The sequence below is a fragment of the Podarcis erhardii genome (assembly GCF_964252035.2).
Source record: "Podarcis erhardii genome assembly, chromosome: 5".
Lineage (NCBI taxonomy): Eukaryota > Metazoa > Chordata > Lepidosauria > Squamata > Lacertidae > Podarcis > Podarcis erhardii.
In genome coordinates, this window is record NC_138509.1 from 79,496,486 (window position 1) to 79,523,075 (window position 26,590).

The 26,590-nt window shown below is 44.4% G+C and overlaps 1 protein-coding gene across 3 annotated transcripts in view; it reads left to right on the top strand.

The window, feature by feature from the left end:
- LOC309342092 (vomeronasal type-2 receptor 1-like) overlaps positions 1–23,872 on the top strand; it is a 30,526-nt gene extending 6,654 nt beyond the window's left edge. For 2 of the 3 annotated variants that reach the window (XM_081862204.1, XM_081862203.1), the window contains 5 exons: positions 4,275–4,566; positions 7,527–8,399; positions 13,907–14,134; positions 19,821–19,944; positions 22,343–23,872. In XM_081862204.1, coding sequence (XP_081718330.1) covers positions 4,275–4,566; positions 7,527–8,399; positions 13,907–14,134; positions 19,821–19,944; positions 22,343–23,334 — 2,509 coding nt within the window. In that variant the 3' untranslated portion in view covers positions 23,335–23,872. Of the gene's footprint in view, positions 1–2,920; positions 3,061–4,274; positions 4,567–7,526; positions 8,400–13,906; positions 14,135–19,820; positions 19,945–22,342 lie in introns of those variants that run through there. The other variant, XM_081862205.1, reaches the window with a different exon arrangement.
- The last annotated feature ends 2,718 nt before the right edge of the window (positions 23,873–26,590 follow it).

Here is a 26,590-nt window from a genome sequence, read left to right on the forward strand (position 1 = left end):
TAGCACAGGGACAGAAAGGGAGACATCAGCCCTATGGAATCTATGGATGGTATTTGGCTATGTTTTAGTCAGAGTAGACCTATCTTGGACATGGTCATTACTTTCAGTGGGTCATACTACTCTATGTTGGGTTTTTTTTGGCTAGAATTCTAAGGTCCACCCGCCAGAACCAGGTAGAAACAGTGGTTCAGTCAGATGAACTTATTCATACTCAAGCTCAGGAATTTGTGATAATCATTCCTAGAACCAAACACAAGCTCCTTTCACATAAAAATCCACTCTGTCCAAGCATTTTTTTTAGGTCTCCAGGGAAGGGCCATAGATCAGTGGCAGAGGATCTGCTTTGCTTTCAGAAAGTCCCAGGTTCTCCTAATTTCTCCTAATTTTGCATGCAGTTCTGCCTCCTATACATATATTTGCCAGATCCTGTCAATATAATACATTTCTACTAACATACACATTTTTATGCATAGTAAAGGTAAAGGGACCCCTGACCATTAGGTCCAGTCATGGCCGACTCTGGGGTTGCGGCGCTCATCTCGCTTTATTCGCCGAGGGAGCCGGTGTACAGCTTCCGGGTCATGTGGTCAGCATGACTAAGCCGCTTCTGGCGAACCAGAGCAGCACACGCAAACACCGTTTATTTTCCCGCTGGAGCGGTACCTATTTATCTACTTGTACTTTGATGTGCTTTCGAACTGCTAGGTTGGCAGGAGCAGGGACTGAACAACGGGAGCTTACCCTGTCGTGGGGATTCGAACCGCCAACCTTCTGATCGGCAAGTCCTAGGCTCTGTGGTTTAACCCACAGCACCACCCACGCCCCTTATTTTTATGCATGCATCCTCCTAAAACATGCATTTTCATACCTACTGTTTTGTTGGCGTATCACACCGTAAAATTTAGCAAGGTGTGAAACACAGGATAGCTGTGTTTCAGTACACGTAATATTTTGGGAATTGCAAATTAGATAGGTTTACATTAAAATACATAATCGAATTTCTCCTCCATCCCTAGACCTGGCACATCTCACTTGGCAAGACATTCTACATCTACATTGGTATTCCAAGATTACATGGAGATCAGTTGGTAGAGCATGAGACTCTTAATCTCAGGATCATGGCGTCAAGCTCCATGTAGGACAAAGGAATCTGGCATTGCAAGGGGTTGGCCTAGATGACTCCCGTGGTCCCTTCCCACTCTACAATTCTGTTATTTATTCAGTAGTCTGTGTTTGCCTGAACTTGAGTCTGGACTAATGATTCTGAGCCCCTGTGTTCTGATTCAATACATGATATCCAATCACAAAGCATTATAGGATTTGGGCCTCTGCCACTGGCCCTTAAACTCTTAGGTATGATTCACAGCTTGGCAGTTTAGACAGCCAATCACATTGTGAGTGGGAGTGGCCCAGGCCTCCAGAAATGTATATAAGCAGTAGCTTTGGCCCGTGGTCCTGTTCTGTTAGTTCAATAAATGTTCTTGCTGTTATCACTGCGTCTTGCTTTGTGGGAGCCCACCTACACTTCAAATTCTTTGGTTCTATAAATGAAACAGGGAGGTAAAATGGATCTGGATGATCTCCTTCACCCCTTTAGGCCACATTCCCAGACTGGTGTAACAATCAATCCCTCTTCCCAGGGAGCTCTGGGAATTGCAGCTCTTTGAGGTGAATGGGATCTCATAAAAACTCTCAGCACCCTTAACAAACTTCAGCTCCCAGGATCCTTTTGTGGAAGCCTTGACTATTTATCATCAAATTTATGGTATGAATGTGACTCTGGGGTATGAGAACTGTGTTGTACATTCTCATACAAAAACTCTAACAATCCCCTCCCTCTATTACAGCCTGAAAGCCTCTTAATGCAAGGCCTGGAGAATAAAGGAAGTGTTATATTTTCCCCAAATGATATCAATCTAGAGAGAAAAGGTAAAGGGACCCCTGACCATTAGGTCCAGTCATGGCTGACTCTGGGGTTACGGCGCTCATTTCACTTTATTGGCCGAGGGAGCCGGCGTACAGCTTCTGGGTCATGTGGCCAGCATGACTAAGCCACTTCTGGCAAAGCAGAGCAGCGCACGGAAACGCCATTTACCTTCCCGCCGGAGCAGTACCTATTTATCTACTTGCACTTTGATGTGCTTTCGAACTGCTAGGATGGCAGGAGCAGGGACTGAGCAACGGGAGCTCACTCCGTTGTGGAGATTCGAACCGCTGACATTCTGATCAGCAAGTCCTAGGCTCTGTGGTTTAACCCACAGCGCCACCAATCTAGAGAGTAGGAGGGCGATAAAAGAAGTGTGTTGTTGTTGTTGTTGTTGTTGTTGTTGTTGTTGTTGTTGTTACTCTTGGCCCTGAACAAGTCATACGATTTCAAAAACTAGAACTAATACACCCACCTACAAAAAACAGAAACCATCCTTTATAGGCTTGCAGAGGGTTCAAGCAAAAGCCCATCAGGCACAGGAAGAAAAAGTACATGCTGCTGAGGGTGGAGCTAATCAAATGCAAAACTCTGCCTGTTTCTTCTCTACTACATTAGGGAAATGTATGTGCTTATATCAGCGGTTCCCAAGGTGGACTGACTACCAGATTTTGAAAAGCTGGTATTGCTGGACCAAGTTCACCAATGTTGTTGAATTAATTAAACTCAATACTTTTCATTGGAATAAATGTGCAATTAATGGTTATTATTGTTGGAATATTATTATGTTATTATCTTATTTAGTGGTTTCTGCAAACTGCTAATCAGAATAATGTTTTTTATAGGCTAGGGGGGCACTGGGGATGAATTTATGAAACCAAGGAGACAGTGCCCCCCACCCAAATTTGGGAAGAATTGCACTATACCTTTAAAGCACATTCAGAGCACATTCTTTCTCTCAAAGAATTCTGGTAACTGTAGTTTGTTAAGGTTTAGGGAATTGTAACTGGGGTGGGGTTAAACTACAGGGCCCAGAATTCTTTGAGAGAAAGAACAGGCTTTGAATAGGCTTTAAAGGTGCAGTGTGTTTATGGCATAGACTCTATGCACCAGCATGAATAAACCTAAAGATGCAGGTGAGAGCTGGTGTAATGTAGTGGTTAGAACTATGCATGAGCAAGGTCTCAATGGTTAAAGTCTTGCCTCAGCACACATCTGCAACATGGAGCAATAGTCCTGGCTTACTTTACTACATGCTGAGAAACTATCATTTGGTTAAATGAATTTTAGTTTATTGAGTTTAGTTGATTAGATTTATGGAGTAGAAAAATCAGTGTACTGTATTTCACATTATTCTATAAATATAAAAGGTAAAGGGACCCCTGACCGTTAAGTCCAGTTGCAAACGACTCTGGGGTTGTGGTGCTTATCTCGGTTTACTGGCCGAGGGAGCCGGCGTTTGTCTGCAGACAGTGGTCTTGTGGCCAGCATGACTAAGCTGCTTCTGGCGAACCAGCACACAGAAACGCCGTTTACCTTCCCGCTGGAGCAGTACCTATTTATCTACTTGCACTTTGACATGCTTTCAAACTGCTAGGATGGCAGGAGTTGGTACACAGCAACGAGAGTTCACTCAGTTGCAGGGATTCAAACTGCCAACCTTCTGATCAGCAAGCCCTAGGCTCTGTGGTTTAGAGCAGTGTTTCCCAACCTTGTGCCTCCAGCTGTTTTTGGACTACAATTCCCATCATCCCTTGCCACTGGTCTTGCTAGTCAGGGATGATGGGAGTTGTAGTTCAAAAACAGCTGGAGGCACAAGGTTGGGAAACACTGGTTTAGAGCACAGCGCCACCCGTGTCCCTCTATAAAGATACTTTCTCTTAAATGAGTCGTCTTGATTTTGATGAAGTGAACTTCCGAGTAAGGATGCTTAGAATTTCAGCCTGGTTTTAAGTGCCAGCATAGCAGAGATGGACTCCAACACCTTTTAGCCCTAGCCGGCTTGTCCAATGGCCTGAGATGTTGGGTGTTGTAGTTCAACAGCATCCTGAGGGCCACAGTTCCTCATCCCTGGAGCACATGATTCAGTGATTTGCTACAATTTGTATGCAGAAAGTGCTTATCCTTGAAGTAACCCTGGGGTTCAGCAATGGGAGTGGGCAATTACTTGCGGGGAGGCTTCTTCCACCTCACCCCATTCTGACCCCATTGGTGGAGGTTGCTTCTTCTAAGGCAGTACTCACCAGTATGAACAACCTCTGGTGAATGTGGAGGATGCAGCTTTTCTTTTAGAATTTTTCTTTTCTTTTAGAGAAAGTCCTGCATGCGTTCATATTCTTCTTCTTTGCAGGTTTAATTTCCGGGGTTACCGCTGGGTCAAAGCCATGATACACGCCATAAACGTCATAAACAAGGATGAGGATCTTCTGCCAGGCATCAAGCTGGGTTACCAGATCTACGACACATGCTATACAATGTCCAAGACGGTTGAGAACTCCTTGGCTTTCCTCACTGGGCAGAATGAAACAACCCCTGTGTTCCGATGCAGCACCGGTGCTCCTCTAGCAGCAGTCGTTGGAGCTGGTGGATCGACTCTTTCCATTGCATCCTCAAGAATCCTCGGGCTTTACTATTTCCCTCAGGTATCATGAATCCTGGAAAGCAGGGGTGCAGAACCTCAGGTCCAGGGGCTGAATGCCTCCCTCTAGGTCTCTATATCTGGCACTTGGGACTCTCTCCAGGCCACACCCCCTTTCCCAGGCCACACTTACCACTGGCTTTGCTTTTTACCTTCCTTGCGTATTTCTTCTTGGCTGGACTGTCCTTGAACTCTGGTCATGCTTCTTGCTTCTCTGATGGAGGACAGAGAGGGATGTGTGAGTGTGTAGAAACTAGCCTATTGTACCAAGGTAAAAATTGTATTTGTTGCTCTACTGACTGTGACCTGTGGCCCTGCCCAACATGTGGCCCCTGGAAGGTTGTGCAGAAGGAAATGTGGCTCTCAGGGTTTCCCGCCACTATAATGTTTTTACTGTAAAAAACCAACAGAAGGTCCTCTTCTGACATCAGAAGGACATGTTGTAGGAAAGGGGAAATTAGGGCTTTCCAGGATTGCAATGCCCTTCAGCCCCAGTCAGCATGGTTGATGGTAAGGGATGTTGGGAGTTTGAGTCCAACAACATCTGGAAGGCCACAATCTCCCAATCCTTCATATACAGAAAACATGGGCAGCAGAGCCAGGAATGGAGTCTTTATTCTCCAGAACAAACCACATTCCCTCTCTCTGGAAGTTTTGAAAGGTGTTATATGGAAAATAGCAATGTATTAGAACTGCCAGCGAGTCCTGCCTCTCCAGCTTCTTTACCTTGCCTTCCATTCTAGCTCATTGGTCCATTTCTCTAAATTGCCCATGGCTGAGCCTTGGCTTGAGGGTGAATGGGTTGGTCAGTTCTCAGCCCATGTGGCAACAGTCTGCACGATGCATTCTGCATTCTGCAAGGAATGGGGTGGCAGATTTTTTGCAATTCGACATCCTGAGCAAAGTCCATACAAATACTATGAAATACGAGCCGGTACATTCTGAGCTTGAGTTACAAAAATCATGACTACTAAACAAACAAGTACAGAGGAGCAAGTCTCATCCCTCTACAAAAGAGTTGAAGTAATTCTTTCTTCTTTTGAGTTCTAACTTGCTTTGCTATTATGAACTGTTTTGTGGAAAAATCTCTTTTGCAGGCCTGAGCTGTGGCCCACTTGACCTTCCTGCAACTGTTGTATCGTTTTCCTTCACATTTTCCTCTTTTTTTGCATTTCTTATACATGCCCTTCTTAAATCTCAGCTCATCTGTAAGCTCTTTTTGCAGCCACATTGGTTTCTTTAGATGCCTCCCACTTCAATTTCTTGTTGGAACCATCTGTATTTGTGCCTTCAGTAGAAAGTTTAAGAAAATCCCATCCATCTTGGACTCCTCTCTCTTTGAGTATTTCTGACCATGGAATCTCACCCAGTATTTCCTTAAGCTTTTTGAAATCAGTCTTCTTAAAGTCCAGAGTGCACGTGTGACTACACTCATCTTTCCCTTGCCTGTGTACAGTGAAACCCAGGAGGACATGATCACTTCCTCCCAAGGTTCCCAGTACTTTCACTTTGTCGATCAGTTCCTCCCTGTTAGTGAGAACTAGACCCAAGATAGATGATCCTCTTGTTGCTCCTTCCACTTTCTGGGAAATGAAATTGTCAGTAAGGAATTTGTTGGACCTTACATTCTTGGCAGAGTTTGTTTCAATAGATATTGGAGTAGTTGAATTCTCCCATAAATAGTATATATCTCCTTTTGAAGATTTGGTAGTCTGCCCTAGGAAGGCATCATCCAAGTCTTCACTCTGGCTTGGAGGTCTGTATTAGACACCCACAGTAAGTTCACTGTTGTTTATCTCTCCTACAATTTTTGCCCATATACTCTCAATCTGCTTTCCAAGCTCCAGGTCATGGATCTCTTCATAAATGGACACATCCTTTAAATATACGGTAATACTCCTCCTCTCTTCCTCTTCTGTCTATTCCTTTTGAACAGGTTATACTCCTCAATTTCTACATTACAATCATGAGTCTCATCCTACCAGGTTTTAGTAATGTCTGTTAAGTCAGATTTGCCATCCTGTATTAAGATTAAAATTCTTCTTGCTTGTTTCCCATACTCTGTGCATTAGTATTGGGACAATTGAAACCATGAGTCATTCCCTTGAGCTGCTTCCCTTCCTGTACTTTCTTGCCCTTTAGAAGGTTTATATAGCACCACCTCAGTTTCCTGTGCATCAAAGCTATTACCACCCCCCGTACCAGGAGTTCCCCTGTTGTCTGTAATTGTGAACATAAAGTTAGAAAATATTAGTTTCAGGGATCAAAGTCAGGTTGGAGCACTGGTGAAAAATCTCATAAGGAGGGACAAGGCCAACTTTTGGAAGTAGGACCTGGTTAAGATAATTCTGGAGGCAGCGTCAATTACAGGCAAGGATCTGAATCAAAGTGTCTGTCTAAAGGGAGCTAGATGGCATCCTGACAGATCCTAGCAAAATCAGTCTTCTTCTGCTGTCCATACTCCTTCCTTTCAACTTGAAGTGTGGGATTATTTCCCATCAGCCTGCTGTTTCTTTGGCCCTTCTTTGGCTCAAGCAGTCTGTCTTCCCAGTGCCCTCCTAGACTTGGATAATACATGTATGTTAGTTTCCCTTACCCCTGCCCGCCTCTTACTGACCTTTCTGCTGCTCCTTCAGTTCCTGGTCCTTAGCCACTTGGTGATAGGAAGATAACCCTAATTTGTCCATTTAGATCAGTGTTGTCTACTCTGACTGGCAATGATACTCCAGGGTCTAAGGCAGAGGTATTTCCCATAATCTGCTATCTGATGTCCTTTGAACTGGAGATGACATGAACTGCATGCAAATCACATTCTACTAATGAACTGTAGTCCCTCCTGTTAGCCTCCATTGCTCTCAGTCAACAGAGATGTCCACTAGTAGCAAATGGCTGAGAGAAAACAGTAGCGCACGGGACAGCAACATTTGCCTCAACCTTGCTTGTTTTTCTCTCTTTTTCTTTTAGGTTGGCTACGCCTCCTCTTCTTTACTTCTGACTGATAAGTACCAGTTCCCTACCTATCTTCGCACTATTCCAAGCGACGCTGTACAGTCTAAGGGAATGGCAGACTTAGTTCACCATTTTGGCTGGAGATGGATAGGCACAATAGCAGCTGACGATGATTATGGCAAATACGGCGTCAAAGCTTTTAAAGAAAAAGTGGAGAACACCTATACCTGTATTGCTTTCTCGGAAACAATCCCCAAAATTTACTCCAGGGAAAAACTAAAAAAAGTTGTCGAAACTATAAAAAACAGCACTGCTACGGTAATTGTGGTCTACTCATCTGATATTGACTTCCATCCTTTACTGGAAGAGATGATGGTTAGCAACATCAGTAGTAAAACCTGGATAGCAAGTGAAGCATGGGTCACATCAGCCTTAATCGCTAGGCCTGAATATTTCCCCCTCCTTGGTGGGGCTATTGGTTTTGGTGTACGAAAGGGTGACATACCAGGCCTCAAAGAATTTCTTCTTGACGTACGTCCAGGTGAAGATCCTGAGGATGACATGGCAATTGAATTTTGGCAGTCTGCGTTCAACTGCACTTGGCCAAATGCCAACATATCGTATAATACAGACAACAGAAAAAATGTAACTGGCCATGAGAACAGAGTCAATTTTGCTTCGGATGTTTTGTGCACAGGAAAGGAGAATCTTGCAGAACTTAACAATACCTACCTGGATGTTTCAGAACTTAGGATAACTTATAATGTCTACAAGGCTGTATATGCTGTTGCTTATGGCCTTGAGAAATTACGCACCTGTGAACCAGGACATGGACCATTTTCATCCGACCCTGACTGTACCAAGATAGATGAGTTTGAGCCCTGGCAGGTAGGCACCAATTTATTAATTTATTTCAGACATATAACAACAACATACATATACATAATAACATAATTCATCGTAAACCAGAAGCTGGGTGTTTAAGGAATACATACAAATAACATAAGTTATTATTCCCAGACTACAATTTATACAGAAGCCAATACACAGTTTAAGTTAACCAATTTTTTTTATAATGTAGGGGCATTTATGTATATGTTTTTAGCCATATACATAATAAGGCTGTGCCATTCAATCCCCAAGTACAGTGGTACCTCAGGTTACAGACACTTCAGGTTACAGACTCCGCTAACCCAGAAATAGTACCTTGGGTTAAGAACTTTGCTTCAGGATGAGAACAGAAATTGTGCAGCGGCAGTGGGAGGCCCCATTAGCTAAAGTGGTGCTTCAGGTTAAGAACAGTTTCAGGTTAAGAACGGACCTCCAGAATGAATTAAGTTCTTAACCTGAGGTACCACTGTAGTATTCATGCTTCAGGCCTTGCGCAAATTTTATTTTATTGTTTAATTTTCCCACAAGTGCTATTCGCCATACTTTGTTGTTCCAATTTGTCCATGAAACACCCCTTTAAATTCTTCTGGTATCTCATTATTATGAGCCTGGCTTCTAGTAGAAGATAACTGATTAAAGGTTTAGACTGTAAGTTAATATTGTCTCTCTTGAAAAGATTGAGGAGACCCAGCTCTGGACATTTAGAGACATTTTGTCCAGTAATTGCTTTTATTTGGACAAATATTTTCTCCCAGAACTGAGCCACATTCCCACATGTCCACCACTGTTGTAAGTTTTGCTAAGATAATATAAATGCATAACATTCTTTTGGGTCCTCTTACCAATATAATGCTCCTCTCTTTTGACCCCCATTGTCTTTGGGGCAACCTTACAATTCACTGCCCCCCCCAAATGTTTTCCAGAGTTGATCCACTGACAGCTACTGTTTGAATAAATTGATTTATGCCTTTGGACTTGCTGCAGTTAAAACAATGAAAACTCTTGTAGAACAGTAAATTATTATAGCATCAGCTTTTGTAGACTACAGTCCACTTAGTCAGATGCATGAAGTATTATTCTGAGTTACAGATAGGTACACACACACACACACACACACACACAAGGTCAGAAGGAAATAAATGCAGAAAAATGCAGGCAGCATTATTAACTGTGGCCATTCACGAAAAGCAGTTGTTGATGACACATACATTCTAGCACCAGGAAACAAATGGACACATGTCGCATGAGAAATCTCACTGAATTTTGCATAAAGGTAAAGGGACCCCTGACCATTAGGTCCAGTTGTGACCGACTCTGGGGTTGCGGCGCTCATCTCGCTTTATTGGCCAAGGGAACCAGTGTACAGCTTCTGGGTCATGTGGCCAGCATGACTAAGCTGCATCTGGTGAACCAGAGCAGTGCACAGAAACACCGTTTACCTTCCTGCCGGAGCGGTACCTATTTATCTACTTGCACTTTGTGCTTTTGAACTGCTAGGTTGGCAGGAGCAGGGACCGAGCAACAGGAGCTCACCCCATCGCGGGGATTCAAACTGCCAACCTTCTGATCGCCAAGTCCTTTTTAAAAAAAAAAAAAAAATATTTTTTATTAACCGACCAATCAAATCAAATCAAATCAAATCACATCACATAAATTACAAATTACAAAGCCGAATTGTAATTTTTTGTTGGGGGTACCCATATTTCAAGTTCCGAAGGGGATCCAATCATCTTTTTGCTGCTGCTTTAATGTCCACAAATCTGTCCAAATAATGTTCTATCCAGTCCTTTCTTGCTGTTTTCCACATCTCATCTTGTTATTTTCATATATTTTTCCTTTCTCTTTGTGACCTCTTCTGATAATCTCCATAAGCGGGTCAAGACAAATTGTAATCCTGTGTGGATTTTTCCGTTCGTCCAAGAGCCATATCAAGATGGTTTCCGTATATCATCTCTTCCATAAATAAAAGCACTCTTTCCATCATTAATCTTCACAAATCTATCGCCTTTCTTAGTCCTCTGAGGAGGTTCGCCAGCAGTATGAAAACAAATCCATTCCTCCTCCCGGTCATAAATCTTTCGATAGAATTTGCCAACATGGCGACTCTGTTTTATGCTGCGTCATCCCAAAAGCTCTTGTTCTTTTCTCGATCTCCTTAGAACATGCTTTTGGTTAGAATTCATTTCCACACAGTCTTAAATCATCCAGCTTAGGTCATTTAAGCGATGGTTCTGACTTGTGAGGAGGGATTATTGGTTAATCACATAGAAGAAAGAAATAAAAGTCCCCCCCCATCCAGTCCTGCTGCCGACATACCGAGCCTTGATGTGTCTTCTCATGATATATTCCTGTTGATCCGACCCGTCGCTCTTCTTTCACAGAGGTCCCTTCAATTAGCAGTCTTTACTCCCCATTCTTCACTTGAAATATGTGCATTTGCTTCTTCCTAATTGTTTATTTCAAATTGCTGCAGCTAGTGGCGCAATCAGAGACAGTGTCCAGGAGAACCGGAGTCCACACAAAGGCATTCTGCCTAGTGCCCTCACCCGCTTCTTTTGAGTCCGGGGGTGATTTATGGGCACAGCAGGCAAGGGCAGTGTTCCCCATTCCCTTGGGGCAACAAGGGAGGCTGCATACTCCCATAACAGCCTCTTAATTACCTTGTGTGGGCCGGAGAGATGTTATTGTCGGCCATCTTCCAATGCGCCCCTAGTGGCCCCCCCTGATCGCCAAGTCCTAGGCTCTGTGGTTTAACCCACAGCGCCACCCGCGTCCCAAATTTTGCATCCCTCCACTTAAATCCACATTGGATGCTATTGTAGGAATAGATGTTCTCAGGTGCCTCATATAGTAAGCTGCTGTTCTTCAAGCATAAATAAACTCTCTTAGCTGGTATTGCAAGCCCCATCCTTCCTGAAATCTGGACCCCCTTCAAGCAAGCAAAGAGGCAGCAGAATTGACACACCTTTAACAGTGCACTCTGTAGTGCACTGCCAGGCAAATGAAAACTGTTGTGGATACAGAAGAATCAAAATCCTCTGTACAAGACCTTCTGTATAAGATGTTCTGCACGACAAAAGAGAATTGTTGCATTCTCCATATTTCCATAGTAGCATGTGTATTTTTTAAAAGTCCTTGTGAAAATTCACCAGCATTTTAGTGTGACTTTCCCCTAATATACACATTTATGCAAAGCAATTTTTGCAAATGTAAATTTAAGAGATGCATTCTAATGCACACTGTACTCTACAGTATACATTTTTGTACACATATTACTTGGACGGAGAACCACATTGTGAAATTCATAGAAATGCAAATTTCAAAAGAGGGCTGTGTTTCAGTTTGGGTACTGTTTCAGAAAGTGCAAATTAGGTAGGTTCACTTTTAATTGTAAACTGAATTGAATATATCCCTCATCTCTACATACATACATACATACATACATACATACATACAGTGGTACCTCTGGTTACGAATTTAATTCGTTCTGGAGGTCCGTTCTTAACCTGAAACCGTTCTTAACCTGAGGTACCACTTTAGTTAATGGGGCCTCCTGCTGCTGTGCGATTTCTGTTCTCATCCTGAAGTAAAGTTCTTAACCCGAGGTACTACTTCTGGAGTCTGTAACCCGAGGTGTTTGTAACCCGAGGTACTACTGTAGAAACACACACACACAATCACATGCACAAAGCCATTTCCCATGAAAACAAAGTGTGGTCTTTAGAACGGACCCCAGAATCCTTTGCAGGCATTTGTCAACTAATAGATCTCATACATTTCTACAAAGACATTAAAAGGTTTGTGCAAACCAAACCCAATAAGAACATAGAAAGCAAGCAAGTAATATTGCCTGGGACACAGAAGACGTCATTCATGGATTAAGGATTGTATTCAAGGAAGGTGTCCCATTTGCACAATGACTTAATGGCTCAGCTACAAACAAGGGCGAAGACTTGCCCCCCCCCATTGCGGGGGCATGTCACATGGCACGTCACGTGACGTGTCCCGCCCCTACCTAGTGGGCTGGGTCACAGGGACATCCTGCCACTGTGATGGTGGCGCTTGTGTGCTGGGTGGGGAATGTGAAGCACGGAGCTGGGCTCTGGGCTCAGCTTCCTCTTGTCCGTGTGACATTAGCAGGAAGGTGGAGGTGGAGCAGGGCCGCTGGGCTCCACATTCTGCCTCCTCCTCCCCATGCAACATCAGTGGGGTGGAGGAGTGGGGCCACAGGATTTGGGGGGGAGGTGGGGAAAGGTGCTTTCTGTAAGTCTTTGGCCATGGAGGGGTTTAAAACAGGAACCTCAGGCTGTGCTGCCCTGCCCTAGCTTAATCTCCCAATGCGTTTTCAAGAGCAGCTCCCATGGAGTGCCACCACAGTAGCTAACCCTTGAGGTTGCAAATAGTTAATGTGCTATTTTATAGAGGGACATAGCCAACAGACTTGATGCAATGGGAGAAAATGCCAGCTTTCTGTTCAACAGTAGCAACAGAACCAGGTGGATGTGCTGGTGCATCCCTGCTCTGGCAGCACAAATCATCCTGAAAAACAGTTGACTCACATAGTCTCGAAGCCAAATACAGATGGAAAACATTTAGTCAATGTTCTGCAAATATCCAAGAATGGAGAGGATCTCTTGAGAGTATGTGGCATCACAGTGCACATATGGGGTGAGGTGGGTGCACTTCAATAACCTGACCCGAAGCCAGGGATGGGAAACAGATACCTTCCTGATTTTTGTATTTATTTACTGAAATTCCCAGCAGTTCAAGCAAGCAGGGTCATGGCTAGGCATGATGGGAGCTATTGTCCAGAAACTTCCTTTTGGGGGGTGGGGGTGGGGAGAGGGATGGTCACAGGTTCCCCACTTTTATCCTAAACCTTTCAAAACAGTACGTAAAGGTAAAGGGACCCCTGATCATTAGGTCCAGTCGTGACCGACTCTGGGGTTGCGGCGCTCATCTCGCTTTATTGGTCAAGGGAGCCGGCGTACAGCTTCCGGGTCATGTGGCCAGCATGACTAAGCCGCTTCTGAAGAACCAGAGCATCGCACAGAAATGCTGTTAACCTTCCCACCGGAGCGGTCCCTATTTATCTACTTGCACTTTGACATGCTTTCGAACTGCTAGGTTGGCAGGAGCTGGGACCGAGCAACGGGAGCTCACCCTGTCGCGGGGATTCAAACCACCGACCCTCTGATCGGCAAGTCCTAGGCTCAGTGGTTTAACCCACAGCACCACCTGCGTCCCTTTCAAAACAGTAGAAGTTAGTAATATTATTTGAAACTGAGCCTGGAAATGAATTGGTAACCACAGGGCCACTGATTCAAACCCTACTCGCCTACCCATCCCACAGGCACACATATCCAAGAATTCTGGCACCTGGATTTTACAGAAGCTGAAATGTTCAGCCTATCTGTAAAGGGAAGCCCCTTGCTCAGAGCATTACAGTCGTCCAGTCTGGATGTAAGTTTGACGCATCCTTACTTTTGTCTCCTGATTTGTAGCTAATGTACTACATGAAGAATGAAATGCAATTTTCGGTTCTTGGAGAGGACGTAGTCATAGATACAAAGGGAGATGTGTATACTTCATATGACATTCTAAACTGGCAAAAGGGTGAGAATGGCGAAGTTGCCTTTGTGCCTGTTGGAACATTTAACATGACGACGGAAGACGATATGGAATTTCATATCCAGAACGACTCAATATTTTGGAATAATCCAGCAGGAGCAGTAAGTGAATTGGATTTTATATGCCTTCCTCTAGTTCAGTCATTTCCAAAATGAGTGGTGCCACCCCCTGGGGGTGTGGAATTACCCAGGAGGGGGGTTGCTAAGAAGCAAGTGGGTGGCAGGGGGAAAGCTGGTATCAGTGGATGAAGTTCATCACTTTGGTTGAATTAAATCGTTTTAATTGGATTTCAAATATGTTAAATGTGAAATTAACTGTTACTGTTTTGAATTTTAATGTGTTATTATCTTCTTTATTGGGTCATACAAATCACTATTCTGAATAATGCTTTTTATAGAGTAGGGGGCACTGGGAATGACCTTATGGAACCAAGAAGGCCATAAAATTTTGTGGACTACCGTTCTAGTTTAACCATCCATGCTTCTACAACTCACACAAATTTCACAGGAATAATAATAAGAATAATAATTTATTATTTGTACCCCACCCATCTGGGCACCCCACCCAGCCACTCTGGGCACCTCCCAACAGAATAGTAAAAACACGATGAAACACCAAACATTAAAAACTTCCCAAAACAGGGCTGCCTTCAGATGTCTTCCAAAAGTCAGATAGTTGTTTATTCCCTTGACCATACTATTCTTATATGTATGGTTCCATACAGTATTTTATAGACTTTTCTCATCTTCAGTGGTTTTCTCATATTTCCTTCTAAGATTGACAACCCCAATTGACATAAAGTGAATTTCAGAAAAATTTATATGATTTCCCTTGAGAGTCCATGTGGCAACTGGTGGGATTTCCACCTGTCTCTTTTTGTTTGTTTGTCTGTCTGTTTGTAAAGTTTGTTTGTTATAATCAATCTGGCTCTTTGTAGTAACCCTAATTTTAAAACAAGTCTAACGATTGCTCTTTGAGGAACAAGAATAAAAGGTGCTCAATCCTACCTAGTATGCACAATATTGGGTTCGGATCCAGGCTCACATCCCATGCTAGCCATGGGGCTCATTTTCACTGCTGTTGCTGGAAATCCAGAGCCCAGCACTGCCTGTGCACTTTGCATGACAGCCAAAGTTGCATGTGCAACAGGGCCTGACAGCTGGAAGTCCGTGAGCAGATTGTGGGAGATTTTCAGAAAACCTGTGGTTGCCTCTGAGTTTCCTCCTCCAGGGGGCAAATAGCAGCTGGGGCTGATGTTCATTCGGAAAACAGCCTGGAGAAGAAGGGCAAACACCAACATGCCATCACTGTCCCTGTGTGATTCTCTCTCCTCCCCACACTCCAGCTGCTATTTCAATTAAAAACAACTGCAGCAAATTCACTGACAGATCTTCCATCACCAGTGTCACATCTATCTGTGTCCCTTGATAAAACACACTTCATTCTACTCTCAGGACTCTTCACACACCCTTTCCTTCTAGATTAACACCACAGTGCTATAGATTCTGGCTATTGTTTTCAAACCACAAGTGAGGAAGTGTCATGTTAGGGCTTGTTCTTGTGGCATCTGCAGCAACAAGGAGCCTGCAATGACTTGTTCTCTTGCCCTGGAAGATTCTGGATATAAAAGTCCCATAATGTCTCCGATGGAGACATAATGCCCTCTTTCCACACCTCCTTTGAATAGGCACACACATTTTGTTGGAAGTACCTTAGCTCAGTGGTAGAGCATCTGCTTTGCATGATGAAGGTGTCAGGTTCAAGCCCTGGTTTTGGTGTTGGCAATGCTGCCAGTGTGAACAAAACTCCCCCCATATATACACACACACACACACACACACATATATATATATATATATATATATATATATATATATATATACTTTCGTAGATTTTCACGGGTACAGGAATGCAGGTTTTGGTGTCCTCGGGTGTCTTCCCGTGTAAAAGTTGGGGTGTCTAGGCGACGTTTCGACGAGGTCTCACTCGTCATCTTCAGGCTGGTGCTTTCGGCTTCTTGTTACTGGAACAGAGCAGGATCTCAGTGTTTGAGTTCCTATAAATACTGTAGAGGGGGTGTGGTGTATAGCCTCCAATGTTCTGGGCAGAGAGGAAGTTCCCAGGCTAGTGTGCCTTTTCTTCTTTTGTTCCTTAATTACTTGAGAGATATCTTGAGTGATTTCTTGAGTGATATCCTGAGTACCACTTAGGTGGGTCATTAGGTGTGGATTAGTTGTTAAAGTCTTTGTGTCTTGACCTCTTGAACTTTGTGAAGAGTTTTCCTGAGAAGATGGCTGTACTGTACTTAGTTGTGCTCTGGCTTGGCTTCGTGTATAGGGGCGAGCTGTGGTTTTGTGGCTTGTGTCAGCCAGATCTGTGTAGGGATTGCAGGGGGGTGCAGCATCCGGAGGTGCCACCATGGATTGGCTACTGGATGGTGTCTGTAATTCATCTGTGGAGAGGGTCTGGGTTTGGGTCTGGTGTGGTTGATTGGTGTTGGCGTTCTGTGTGCCTCTGGATCTGGTGTCAGTTTTTGTGGGGAGGGCTAATTTCCAGATGTCTGGCAAGCGGGATGTGTCGTCACGCTTGTTCATGTTGTGAGGGTGTTTCTCTATCTCGATGGCTTCCATGATTATTCTCTTGTGGTGATGTTCCGTGTTAAAGAGCGACACATCCCGCTCTACAGTATTTATAGGAACTCAAACACTGAGATCCTGCTCTGTTCCAGTAACAAGAAGCCGAAAGCACCAGCCTGAAGATGACGAGTGAGACCTCGTCGAAACGTCGCCTAGACACCCCAACTTTTACACGGGAAGACACCCGAGGACACCAAAACCTGCATATATATATATATATATATATATATATATATATATATATATCACAAAATTAAAAAGAAAATATGCCACCCATCTGTTAACAAAAATACATTATATAAAAAGTAAAATGTTACTATGAAATAAATGTTACATATGCAGTGGTACCTCGGGTTAAGTACTTAATTCTTTCCGGAGGTCCGTTCTTAACCTGAAACTGTTCTTAACCTGAAGCACCACTTTAGCTAATGGGGCCTCCTGCTGCCGCCGTGCCGCCAGAGCACGATTTCTGTACTCAACCTGAAGCAAAGCTCTTAACCTGAAGCACTATTTCTGAGTTTGTAACCTGAAGCGAATGTAACCTGAAGCGTATGTAACCCGAGGTACCACTGTACATAAAACAAGGTTCTTCCATCCTTTAAAACTTCCGTCTCTCTCAGCGTGGGTCCCTCATTTTCTCAACACCTGCATTTGTTATAACAATTAACTTAAGATATATTGTCTGTTTTCTTTATACCATATTATATTGCAAGAGTGAGTCAAAGCATGTTAAAGGTTTCATATGGGAAAAATGTTCTATTAAGTTTACAGTGGTACCTCAGTTTACGAACTTAATCCATTCCAGGCAGCCCTGTTTAGGGAAGTTTTTAACGTGTGATATTTTACTGTATTTTTGGTTTTTATGGAAGCCGCCCAGAGTGGCTGGGGAGGCCCAGCCAGATGGGCGGGGTATAAATAATAAATTATCATCATTATCATCATCATCATCATTCTTAAACCAATACCGTTCTTAAACTGAGGAGTGCTTTCTCTAATGAGACCTCCTGCTGCCGGTGCCCTTCCACCATTCAGATTCCATTCTTAGACTGAGGTAAAGTTCTCAAACCGGGACACTACTTCCGGTTTTGCAGAGTTCTTAAACCGAATCATTCGTAAACAGGACTGTTCTCAAACCGAGGTACCACTGTGCTCTGTAATTATCCCATTCTTAACTGAACTGGTGTGTTGTTTGGTTCCGAATTCTCCCTGTCAATTTTGCGAGTTCTGCATATACAAACGTTATCACCTGCCATTCTTCTTTTTGCCAGTGTGGACAAAACTGAGTTTAGTTGGGCCAATGGTTTGACTCAGTATTAGGGTTGCCATATTTTGAAGAGCAAGAAAGGGAACACGTTTGCCAACTTCCACTTTTAACTATGGATCACTTTGACGGCTCTAATTTTAAATACCCCTACCATATGTAGGCTATAGAAGCTGTTATATATTCTAGTAGCAATGTTCTAAACATTCAACAACAACAACAACATCATAATAATACATATTGCTCCCTCACTTGCCACATGAAAGTATTTGGGCTCATGTTCACATCTTTGTGAATGTAAGTATGCTCACAATTTTGTGAACAGAACAATTTATTAAACTGTTTAACATGTACGGGACTCTACTTAAGGGCAGGGGGGTGTTAACTCTTGCCCTCCCAGACTCCTCCTCCAAGATCTTGTAGCTGAGCCAATGTCCTTTTAGTTCAGCCACAAGAGACGGGATTTATACAGTGTGTAACTAGTTAAGATGCTGCTCTGTGGTGATTCTCTGCTGCAGACTAGCTTAGTTGGGTGCCTTAGATCTGAGACCAATGCACTAGAATATTTTTCTTGGGCTACTGTAAAACAAAAAACAACCCCCCCCTGTCATTTTGCCAAATTTAAAAAATCCACCCAGACAGAAATTTTTATCCTGGAAAGGAGGACATGTCCTGATAAAAGAGGACATATGGCAACCCCAGTCAACATAAAGCAGATTTCTATATTTCCCAATCCAAACTGCCTTGCAGAACTTGACTGTGCACATATATTGCATATATTACTACTTATCATACTTAGCTGCTGCTCTAAAGTCTTGAAGAGAGCAGGGGAAGTGGTAAGGGGTGACCCACAGGCCCGAGCCATGACTCTACTGCACCCTTCCTTTATTACTATTATTATTATTATTATTATTATTATTATTATTGCTCACAAGACAACTGGGCTCACTGCAAGGTGCAATGCCAATGAGACCACACAACTACCCACCATTTAAATTTGTTCAATGGTACCAATATGTATTAGGGATGTGGGTGGTGCTGTGTTCTAAACCACTGAGCCTAGGACTTGCCGATCAGAAGGTCAGTGGTTTGAATCCGTGCAACGAGGTGAGCTCCCATTGTTTGGTCCCAGCTCTTGCCCACCTAGCAGTTCAAAAGCACATCAAAGTGCAAGTAGATAAATAGGTACCACTCTGGCGGGAAGGTAAACGGCGTTTCTGTGCACTGCTCTAGTTCGCCAGAAGTGGCTTAGTCATGCTGGCCACATGATCTGGAAGCTGTCTGCAGACAAACACCGGCTCCCTCAGCCTATAGAGCGAGATGAGCACCGCAACCCCAGAGTTGTGGACGACTGGACCCAATGGTCAGGGGTACCTTTACCTTTACTGATATGTATTAATTGGCATGCACTTTTGTCTCATGGACCTGTGTCCCAGGTCCAAAAGGTGCCTAGCAATGTTCCTGGTTGAGAATCTCCTTGAGAGCTACCTAACAAGGCTCTCAGTCAGGTGCATTGCTAGGCACCTAATGAACTCAGGACACATGGATGTGATTGTAGCTGAGTAAAAATGGCCTCCCAAGTTCTCCACCATTTTTGTATCCTGAGGGATTCTCCAAGGGCAGGAGAAATCCCCCAACAGTTTGTTGAGGGTGTCCATTAGCAATGGCACCAGCATGACTTCTCATTTCCTCCCTCCCCCCACCGTCAAAGATTTCAGCATTAGCAGCAACTGTTGTGGGCAGCCTGCCATTTTGTATCTCCACGAAAGGCCTAGCATCATTCCAAGTCACTGAGGAGGGGGAAATATAACAGCCACAATAGTCACCTCCTTGTTGCATGGCAAAAACAGATACATAGGAGAAATAACAGGTCTTTTCTGTGCCTTTCAGCGTCCACGCTCTACATGCAATCTGAACTGCCAACCTGGTTATCGGAAGGGGATCCTGCAAGGAAAGCCCTCATGCTGTTATGATTGTATAAGGTGTGCCGAAGGACAGATCAGTAATATAACAGGTATGGATGCCTATCAGCATTTTAGCCAATGGGGGAAAAGAGGACATTTGTCTAGACCCAGGATGGGGAACCTGAGACCTTCTAGATGTCAATGGACCACCACCACCCCTCAGCATTGGCCATGCTGCCTGGGGGAAGCTGAAGTCTAACAGCTTTTTTGGGGGGGGATGGCTCCCCATCCTTGGCGTAGACTCTAGAGAGCTGAAAATTAACTCAAGTCCAAGTCTTGCATTGGTTCAAACTGGAATCCTATATTCCACTACAATTGTAGTTTCTCTTTCCTTCCTTTTTCTTCAGAGGCTTCATTGGAATAGGGAGGAAGAGAGTATGAGCTGAAGATTGAATAGGACAGATTGAGAGGATAGTGAATAAAGGAAGTCTGTCACTTGGCAAGAGACTATCTGAGGTCTAATTCTCATTGGCCTTTTTTGTACTTGAGTACTGAATGTCTGCATGAGCATGATTCAGGCAGTAGCACCAACAGCTGCCAAGTGTGCATCCACACCTTTCATTCATGCTTTAGTGCCCTATAGAACAGTACTGTGTGCTTTAATTACATGGAAACTCTGAGCTGAAGAAATGGAAAGGATCATGGGGGGAGGACTTCTAAGTAGGCCATAGAGCTTTTTCTTTTGGATTTCTTTTTGGACACACACACACACACACACACACACACACACATACATACACACACACTTATATTTAATGTTTTAAATTTTCCCCCCTTATCCTTTGATCTTAATTTATAGCAGACACTTTCTATCAAAATTTTGCCTGAAAGGTGGCAAGGGTCATGGCTGGCACCACAAAGTTGATGGTGATGGCATTATGCTTTCCTTTAAAATACAGTTATGCTTGCACAGTTAAGGAAATCCTGGACAACGAATCAAAGGTGCTTTTATCAATTGATTGAATGAATTGCATCTGCTAGAATGTGTATATTGGAGTGGGGGAAGAAACAATAGTTCTGAAGAGGGGAAATCCTTGGGTGAGATCCAACTGTCGTAATCAGATTGGACCCCTTCAAACAAATGGTCTTAAGTTCATTGATTTAAGTGGGCTTACTCTGAGTGTGCCTAAAACACCCCTGGTGTTTTCGATGGTGCACACATTTGCTGCAGGAGGGAATGCTTTCATAAAGACAGTGCTAGACGCAAGCAGTTTCTCTAACTTCTTGGATATAGGCTGACTTCTGAGTATATATGTATAGAACCGCACTATTAATGTTATAGGTTGACCTTTCTCAGACTTGGGTCCCCAGACATTGTTGAATTATAACTCCCATCTTCCCTAGCCAGCAGGACTGGTGGTCATGGATGATGAGAGTTGTAGTCCAACAACGTGTGGGGAAACCAAGGTTGAGAATGGCTGTTATAGTTCTAGATATTAAACTGCTGCAGGTCACCTTAGAACCACATATATTAAAATACACCATAGCTGAGTGGGGACTTGAACTAGGGCCGCCCCTCTCCTAAGATGGTACTCTAACCACTATGTCACTCTGGGTCCCATGTGCCTTCAGTTTCAATCTTTCCGGTCCTATAGCTGTTGAGTTTGTTTTTAGGGCTGCTGAGCGATCTTGTCATCAGTCACTGGAGGCTGAATGGAGGGTGAATGGGGCCCCTCCCCAACCTCAGCCTGTCCTCAGCCTGTACCCACCTGCCTGCCTTGCTGCTTACAACTAGTTAAGGGGTGGCTTTGCTTGTGATTGCCCATATCTCCTGGTTGCCTCGTCATTCACTCTACAGCAGTGGCTAGTGCTCATTAGAACTGGTAATCAGTCACTTCTTGGATTTCAGTTTGCTGCTCATGATCACAGGTCCCTAGTGAATGCCACACAGTAGATCCTGGTTACCCTAATAGTCTTTGACTATGACCCACCCTTAACCTGGAAGACTACCCTCTAATTTGTAACGTGTGACAAACTCTCTGGGGTTGCTTAGTAGTGAGAAAAATGCATCCTGCGTTCATGGGTACATTTTGAACCATTCGGGACAATAATCAGAAGGAAAACTAAGGCACATTTTACCTTTTACATACACTCACCTTTCTGTATTCTCCATCCAGACAAGTAAAAAAGGCACCAGAATCATAGAGTTGGAAGGGACCCTGAGGATCATCTGGTCCAACCCCCTGCAATGCAGGAATATGCAGTTGTCCCACACAGGGATCAAACCTGCAACCTTGGCATTATCAGCACCACGCTCTAATCAACTGAGCTATCCAGGCATTAGTAGAGGGCACATTCCACTCAGGCTTAGGGTGTGAAGCAGGGGCAGAGAGGGGGGTGGCCTGGGAGAATTCCAAGAGCCAGATAGAGAGAGAGGTCTGAAGAGGGCTTGAGGCTCCCCTATGGCATTTTTTTTAACAATTAGTTTCTGGTTTCTTTCTTCTCCAGATGCAAGGGAATGCACAGGCTGTGAGGAAGATTACTGGTCCAACAAGGAGAGAAATAAATGTGTGCTTAAGGAGGTGGAGTACTTGGCTTACGAAGATGCTTTAGGGATGACATTGATTGCGCTGTCTGTGTTTGGGGCTCTCGTCGTCCTGTCAGTGACTGGCGTATATATCAAGTTTAGGAACACAGCTCTCGTGAAAGCCAACGACCGGGAGCTGAGCTTCCTCATTCAGTTTTCTCTTGTCGGAACCTTGATGACTTCTATCCTCTTCATTGGTAAGCCAGAAGACTGGTCCTGCATGTCCCGGCAGGTGACCTTAGCCTTGGGTTTTTCCGTCTGCCTGTCTTGTGTCCTGGGAAAGACAGTGACGCTCTGCCTGACACAGCTGGCCATGAACTCAAAGGTTGCTGAGAAAGCGCGGATGTTGGTGAAGCCGATTTGCCAAAAGATCATTGTCCTCAACTCTGTCCTTACCCAAGTGGGCATCGTCTGTGCCTACCTGATACTGAATCCTCCTCGCATGTACAAGAACACCCAGTTCTCCATCACAAAAATCATTTATGAATGCAACGAAGGCTCCATCCTGTACTTGTGTGTCATGTTTGGCTTTGACGTCTTCCTCGCTATCCTGAGCTTCCTCACGGCCTTTGTGGCTCGCAAGCTGCCCAATAACTTTAACGAAGCCAAGTTCGTCACCTTCGGGATGCTGGTCTTCTTCATCGTATGGATATCATTTGTGCCTGCTTATTTAAGCACGCGAGGGAAGTTCAAAGTGGCCGTGGAGATCTTCGCCATCCTGGCTTCCAGCTTTGGTTTGCTGGGCTGCATATTTGTGCCGAAATGTTACATTATCTTGCTGAAACCTTTAAGAAACACAGAAGAAATCGTAGGCGGAAGAGCGGCCACCAACGACAAGAGCGCACCACCAACTTCTGCCTCGTGCACCAGTGAAGTTAACAACACTACTGTCTCTACGGTTCTTGAAGATTAGAACTTTTAAAGCTTTTCGCCTGTCACCAGTTCCACTAGTTTATTTGCACACGTTTTCCCATCTCTATGCTGAGAGAAAGAAGATGCCTTACCAAAGTCCCCCCACCCCCTTCTGCTTGTTGGGGAATAATAGCACAAATAAAGCATAGCTGATTGCTTGCTGAGAAAATAACAGGAGGAGCTTTGTATTTTCACAACGACATATAATAGCTTGGATCCAACCCTCTGCAAGCGGAAAGAAATTTCTGCTCACACAAGGGAAGGGGCCACAGGTGCTCACCACCAGCAGCGGATGCAGCCTCCCCAGCTACGTAGTTCAGGAGGGTTCCTTCTCTCCGGAGAGGCTTTCTGGTGTGTGCGTTTATGGAGGAGGCAGCAGGAAGGAGAAGACGGGAAGACTCATGGTTCCTAGGATCCAGCCCCTACGATGCTACCTATAATAGGCCAGCCATTCAAAACCATGCAATCAGTGACTTTTCCATGTAAAAACCAACCCTCTCAGCATAGTATCAACTAACTGCATGAGAGTGCCTCTGATATTTTCCAATAAATCAAATTATTTACAACTTGCTTCATGCTATTTTATGGTTACGGGGAGGCGATCTAATTAGTGTGGAACAAAGTGGCATGATTGTTTCTCATGACCTAGGAACTATGGCGCTTTTAATACAGCCTAAAATTGCATTAGTCTAGAGGTAGCCAACATGGTGTCCTCCAGATTTTATGGACTACAGCTCCCATCATTCCTGCCCAGTGGCCATGCTGGCTGGGACTGATGGGAGTTGTAGTCCAAAACTTCTGGAAGCTACCAAGTTGGCCACGATTGCATTAGCTATCCATGTACTACCACAGAGCTGCTGCTCTTCCTGAAGATGCACAAAGCAAACTATAGGAAAGGACCATAGCTCAGCAGAAGAGCATCTGTCTTGCATGCAGAAGGTCCTAAATTCAATCCCTGGCATCTCATGTAGAACTGGGAGAGAGACTCTGGTCTGAAGCCCTGGAGAGCCACTGCCAGTCTGTGTGGACAGTACTGAGCTAGATAGACCAATGGTCTGACTCGCTATAAGGCAGCTTCCTATGTTCCTAATTAGTCAGGTAAATTGGTTGCCATGCTCACCAAATGCATGGGCTTCCAGTATGAGCAGGCCAAGAAATTTGTGCTTGTTGCAGCTGGCCCCTTGATGACTAAAGAAAATGGGCTTGTAGAAGAATTCCCCCAAAATTGATTGTGCAAAATGACTTATCGTTCAAGATGCATTTTAGAAAATATGGGGATAAATGTACTGCTCTAAAAAGAGAGAGGGTTTTGGCAGAGCCACAGAGCCACCCCCCTAAGGCCAGTGGCACTGCTGCTTACCTGGGTTCAACTAAGCTGGGATGGCAATGGCGTCAGGACCCCACGGCTGCACCATTGGGTGTGCTGTTGCCAACCTGCAGCTCCCATCAATGCAACAGTGTAGCTCCAACCTTGTTACCCCACCCCCCACAGCCTCAGCCCTGTCCAGGTAAGCAGGACTGAAACCATCGTTGGGAGGGCAGCTCCACCCCACAGTGCTCTCCCCTGCTGAAGGAGGGGTAGATTTACTGAGGAATGTTGCTGGGAGACTTTTGCAGAAACAGCCAAAATGGGGTAGTGAGTTGTAATAACAGCACTGCCTTGGCTGGACTGGAGCATTCCATCATCCCTAGCATTGGCTCCCCAGCGCTATGGAGGTCGTATTCCCTGCCTGTTTTCCCAGCTCCGTTTATTTCTGTTACTGTTGGTGTTATTACAGGGAACAGAGGCAGTGTTTACTGAGACCTCTAACAGCCTGGAATGCTTTGTACCTTATGTGCCTTGCGTTGTGTACACCTCTGCTCTTCGTTGAGCCAAGTTATTCAGAGAGAGGGAAACCAATATTGATTTGTTTGTAAAGGTTGTTTTCTGCAATGGTTTCATCAGAAGGAGCAAATTGTCTGGCAGCTGGGACTATGTTCATGTCCACGTGCATTTTGCCTGGGAAGCATTCTGTTTTCCAGAGCTTGCCAAAAAACTGTGGCAGCTACCTCCAGAACAGGAGCTACCTCCAGAACTGAAACAATGCAGAACAGGGATTTCTGCATTGTTTCTGCATTAACCATCTCACCAGATGAGGCCCAGTTAAATGATGCAGCCCTTGAGATGGACCTCATTACTGTGCCTTCCATCACCAGCCTTTAAAGCCATGTTTTGTTGGCCTTGTGAAGATGTTCTTCATGCACATGCATTTGACACATGGTCACCCCACAGCATGATTGGACTGTACATACGGGCATATGAGCTGTTCACATGTGCATGCCTTGCAGGATCTGTAGGCTACAGGGCTGTAGCTCTGCAGCAGAATACCTGCTTTGCATGCAGAAAGTCCTAGGTCCAGTCTCTGGCATCTTCAGGCAGGGCTACAAAAGGTTCCCTGCCTGAAACCCTGGAGAACCTCTGCCAGTCAAAGAAGACTAGGGCTAGGGAACTTGAAGCCCTCCAGATGTTGTGGGCATCTATCTGCCCCAGGGGGCATTGGTAACTGGAGATCACACAGCGTCCCCAGACGTTTGACGGTCTATTGATCCCTGTGCCACCAACCTGTTTCTCTTGGGTACACACGGAGTCCAGACAGTTGTTAACATTAACAAATAATCAAGTTTATTTTTATAAGCATGAACAAGTTTAAGGTTTCAGTTAATTTTTCTTGTCAGTTTCTTAATCTTAGTTTCTTTACTGACCTATTTGTTCCTAACAACTTCAAACTGATTATCCCAACTATCTATCTGACTCCACCTAACAGTTCCAATCACTCTCTCGCAACACAACTCGACCAACCCACAGACTTATATCCTCCCTCTTCCTTCTCCAACTCCCAACTCTCAACTGTCTTCCACACACTCCAACTCTAACTCTAACTCCTCCCCTCGGGTTCCCACTGTCCAATCACTTCACACTCATTTAACCCTTTCCTTATGACTCACCTAGGAGAGCAAATGCCACAGTAACAGCCAAGGATGATGGGGTTGTAGCCCACCAACATCTGGAGGTCCACCAGTCACTATCTGTGGCATAGTAAGTGAGCTAGATGGGCCAATGGGAATAAGGTCCCCAAGCATACAGACCCTGTGAGCTGACCACTCTTTGATTGGATATACCCAGACACATAGAAAACTGCAGTCCACATTAGCCATGAACAAACCTCTCAGATTCACTTTCTCTCAACATCTTGCTTTTTCAATTTTTTAAGCTCAGT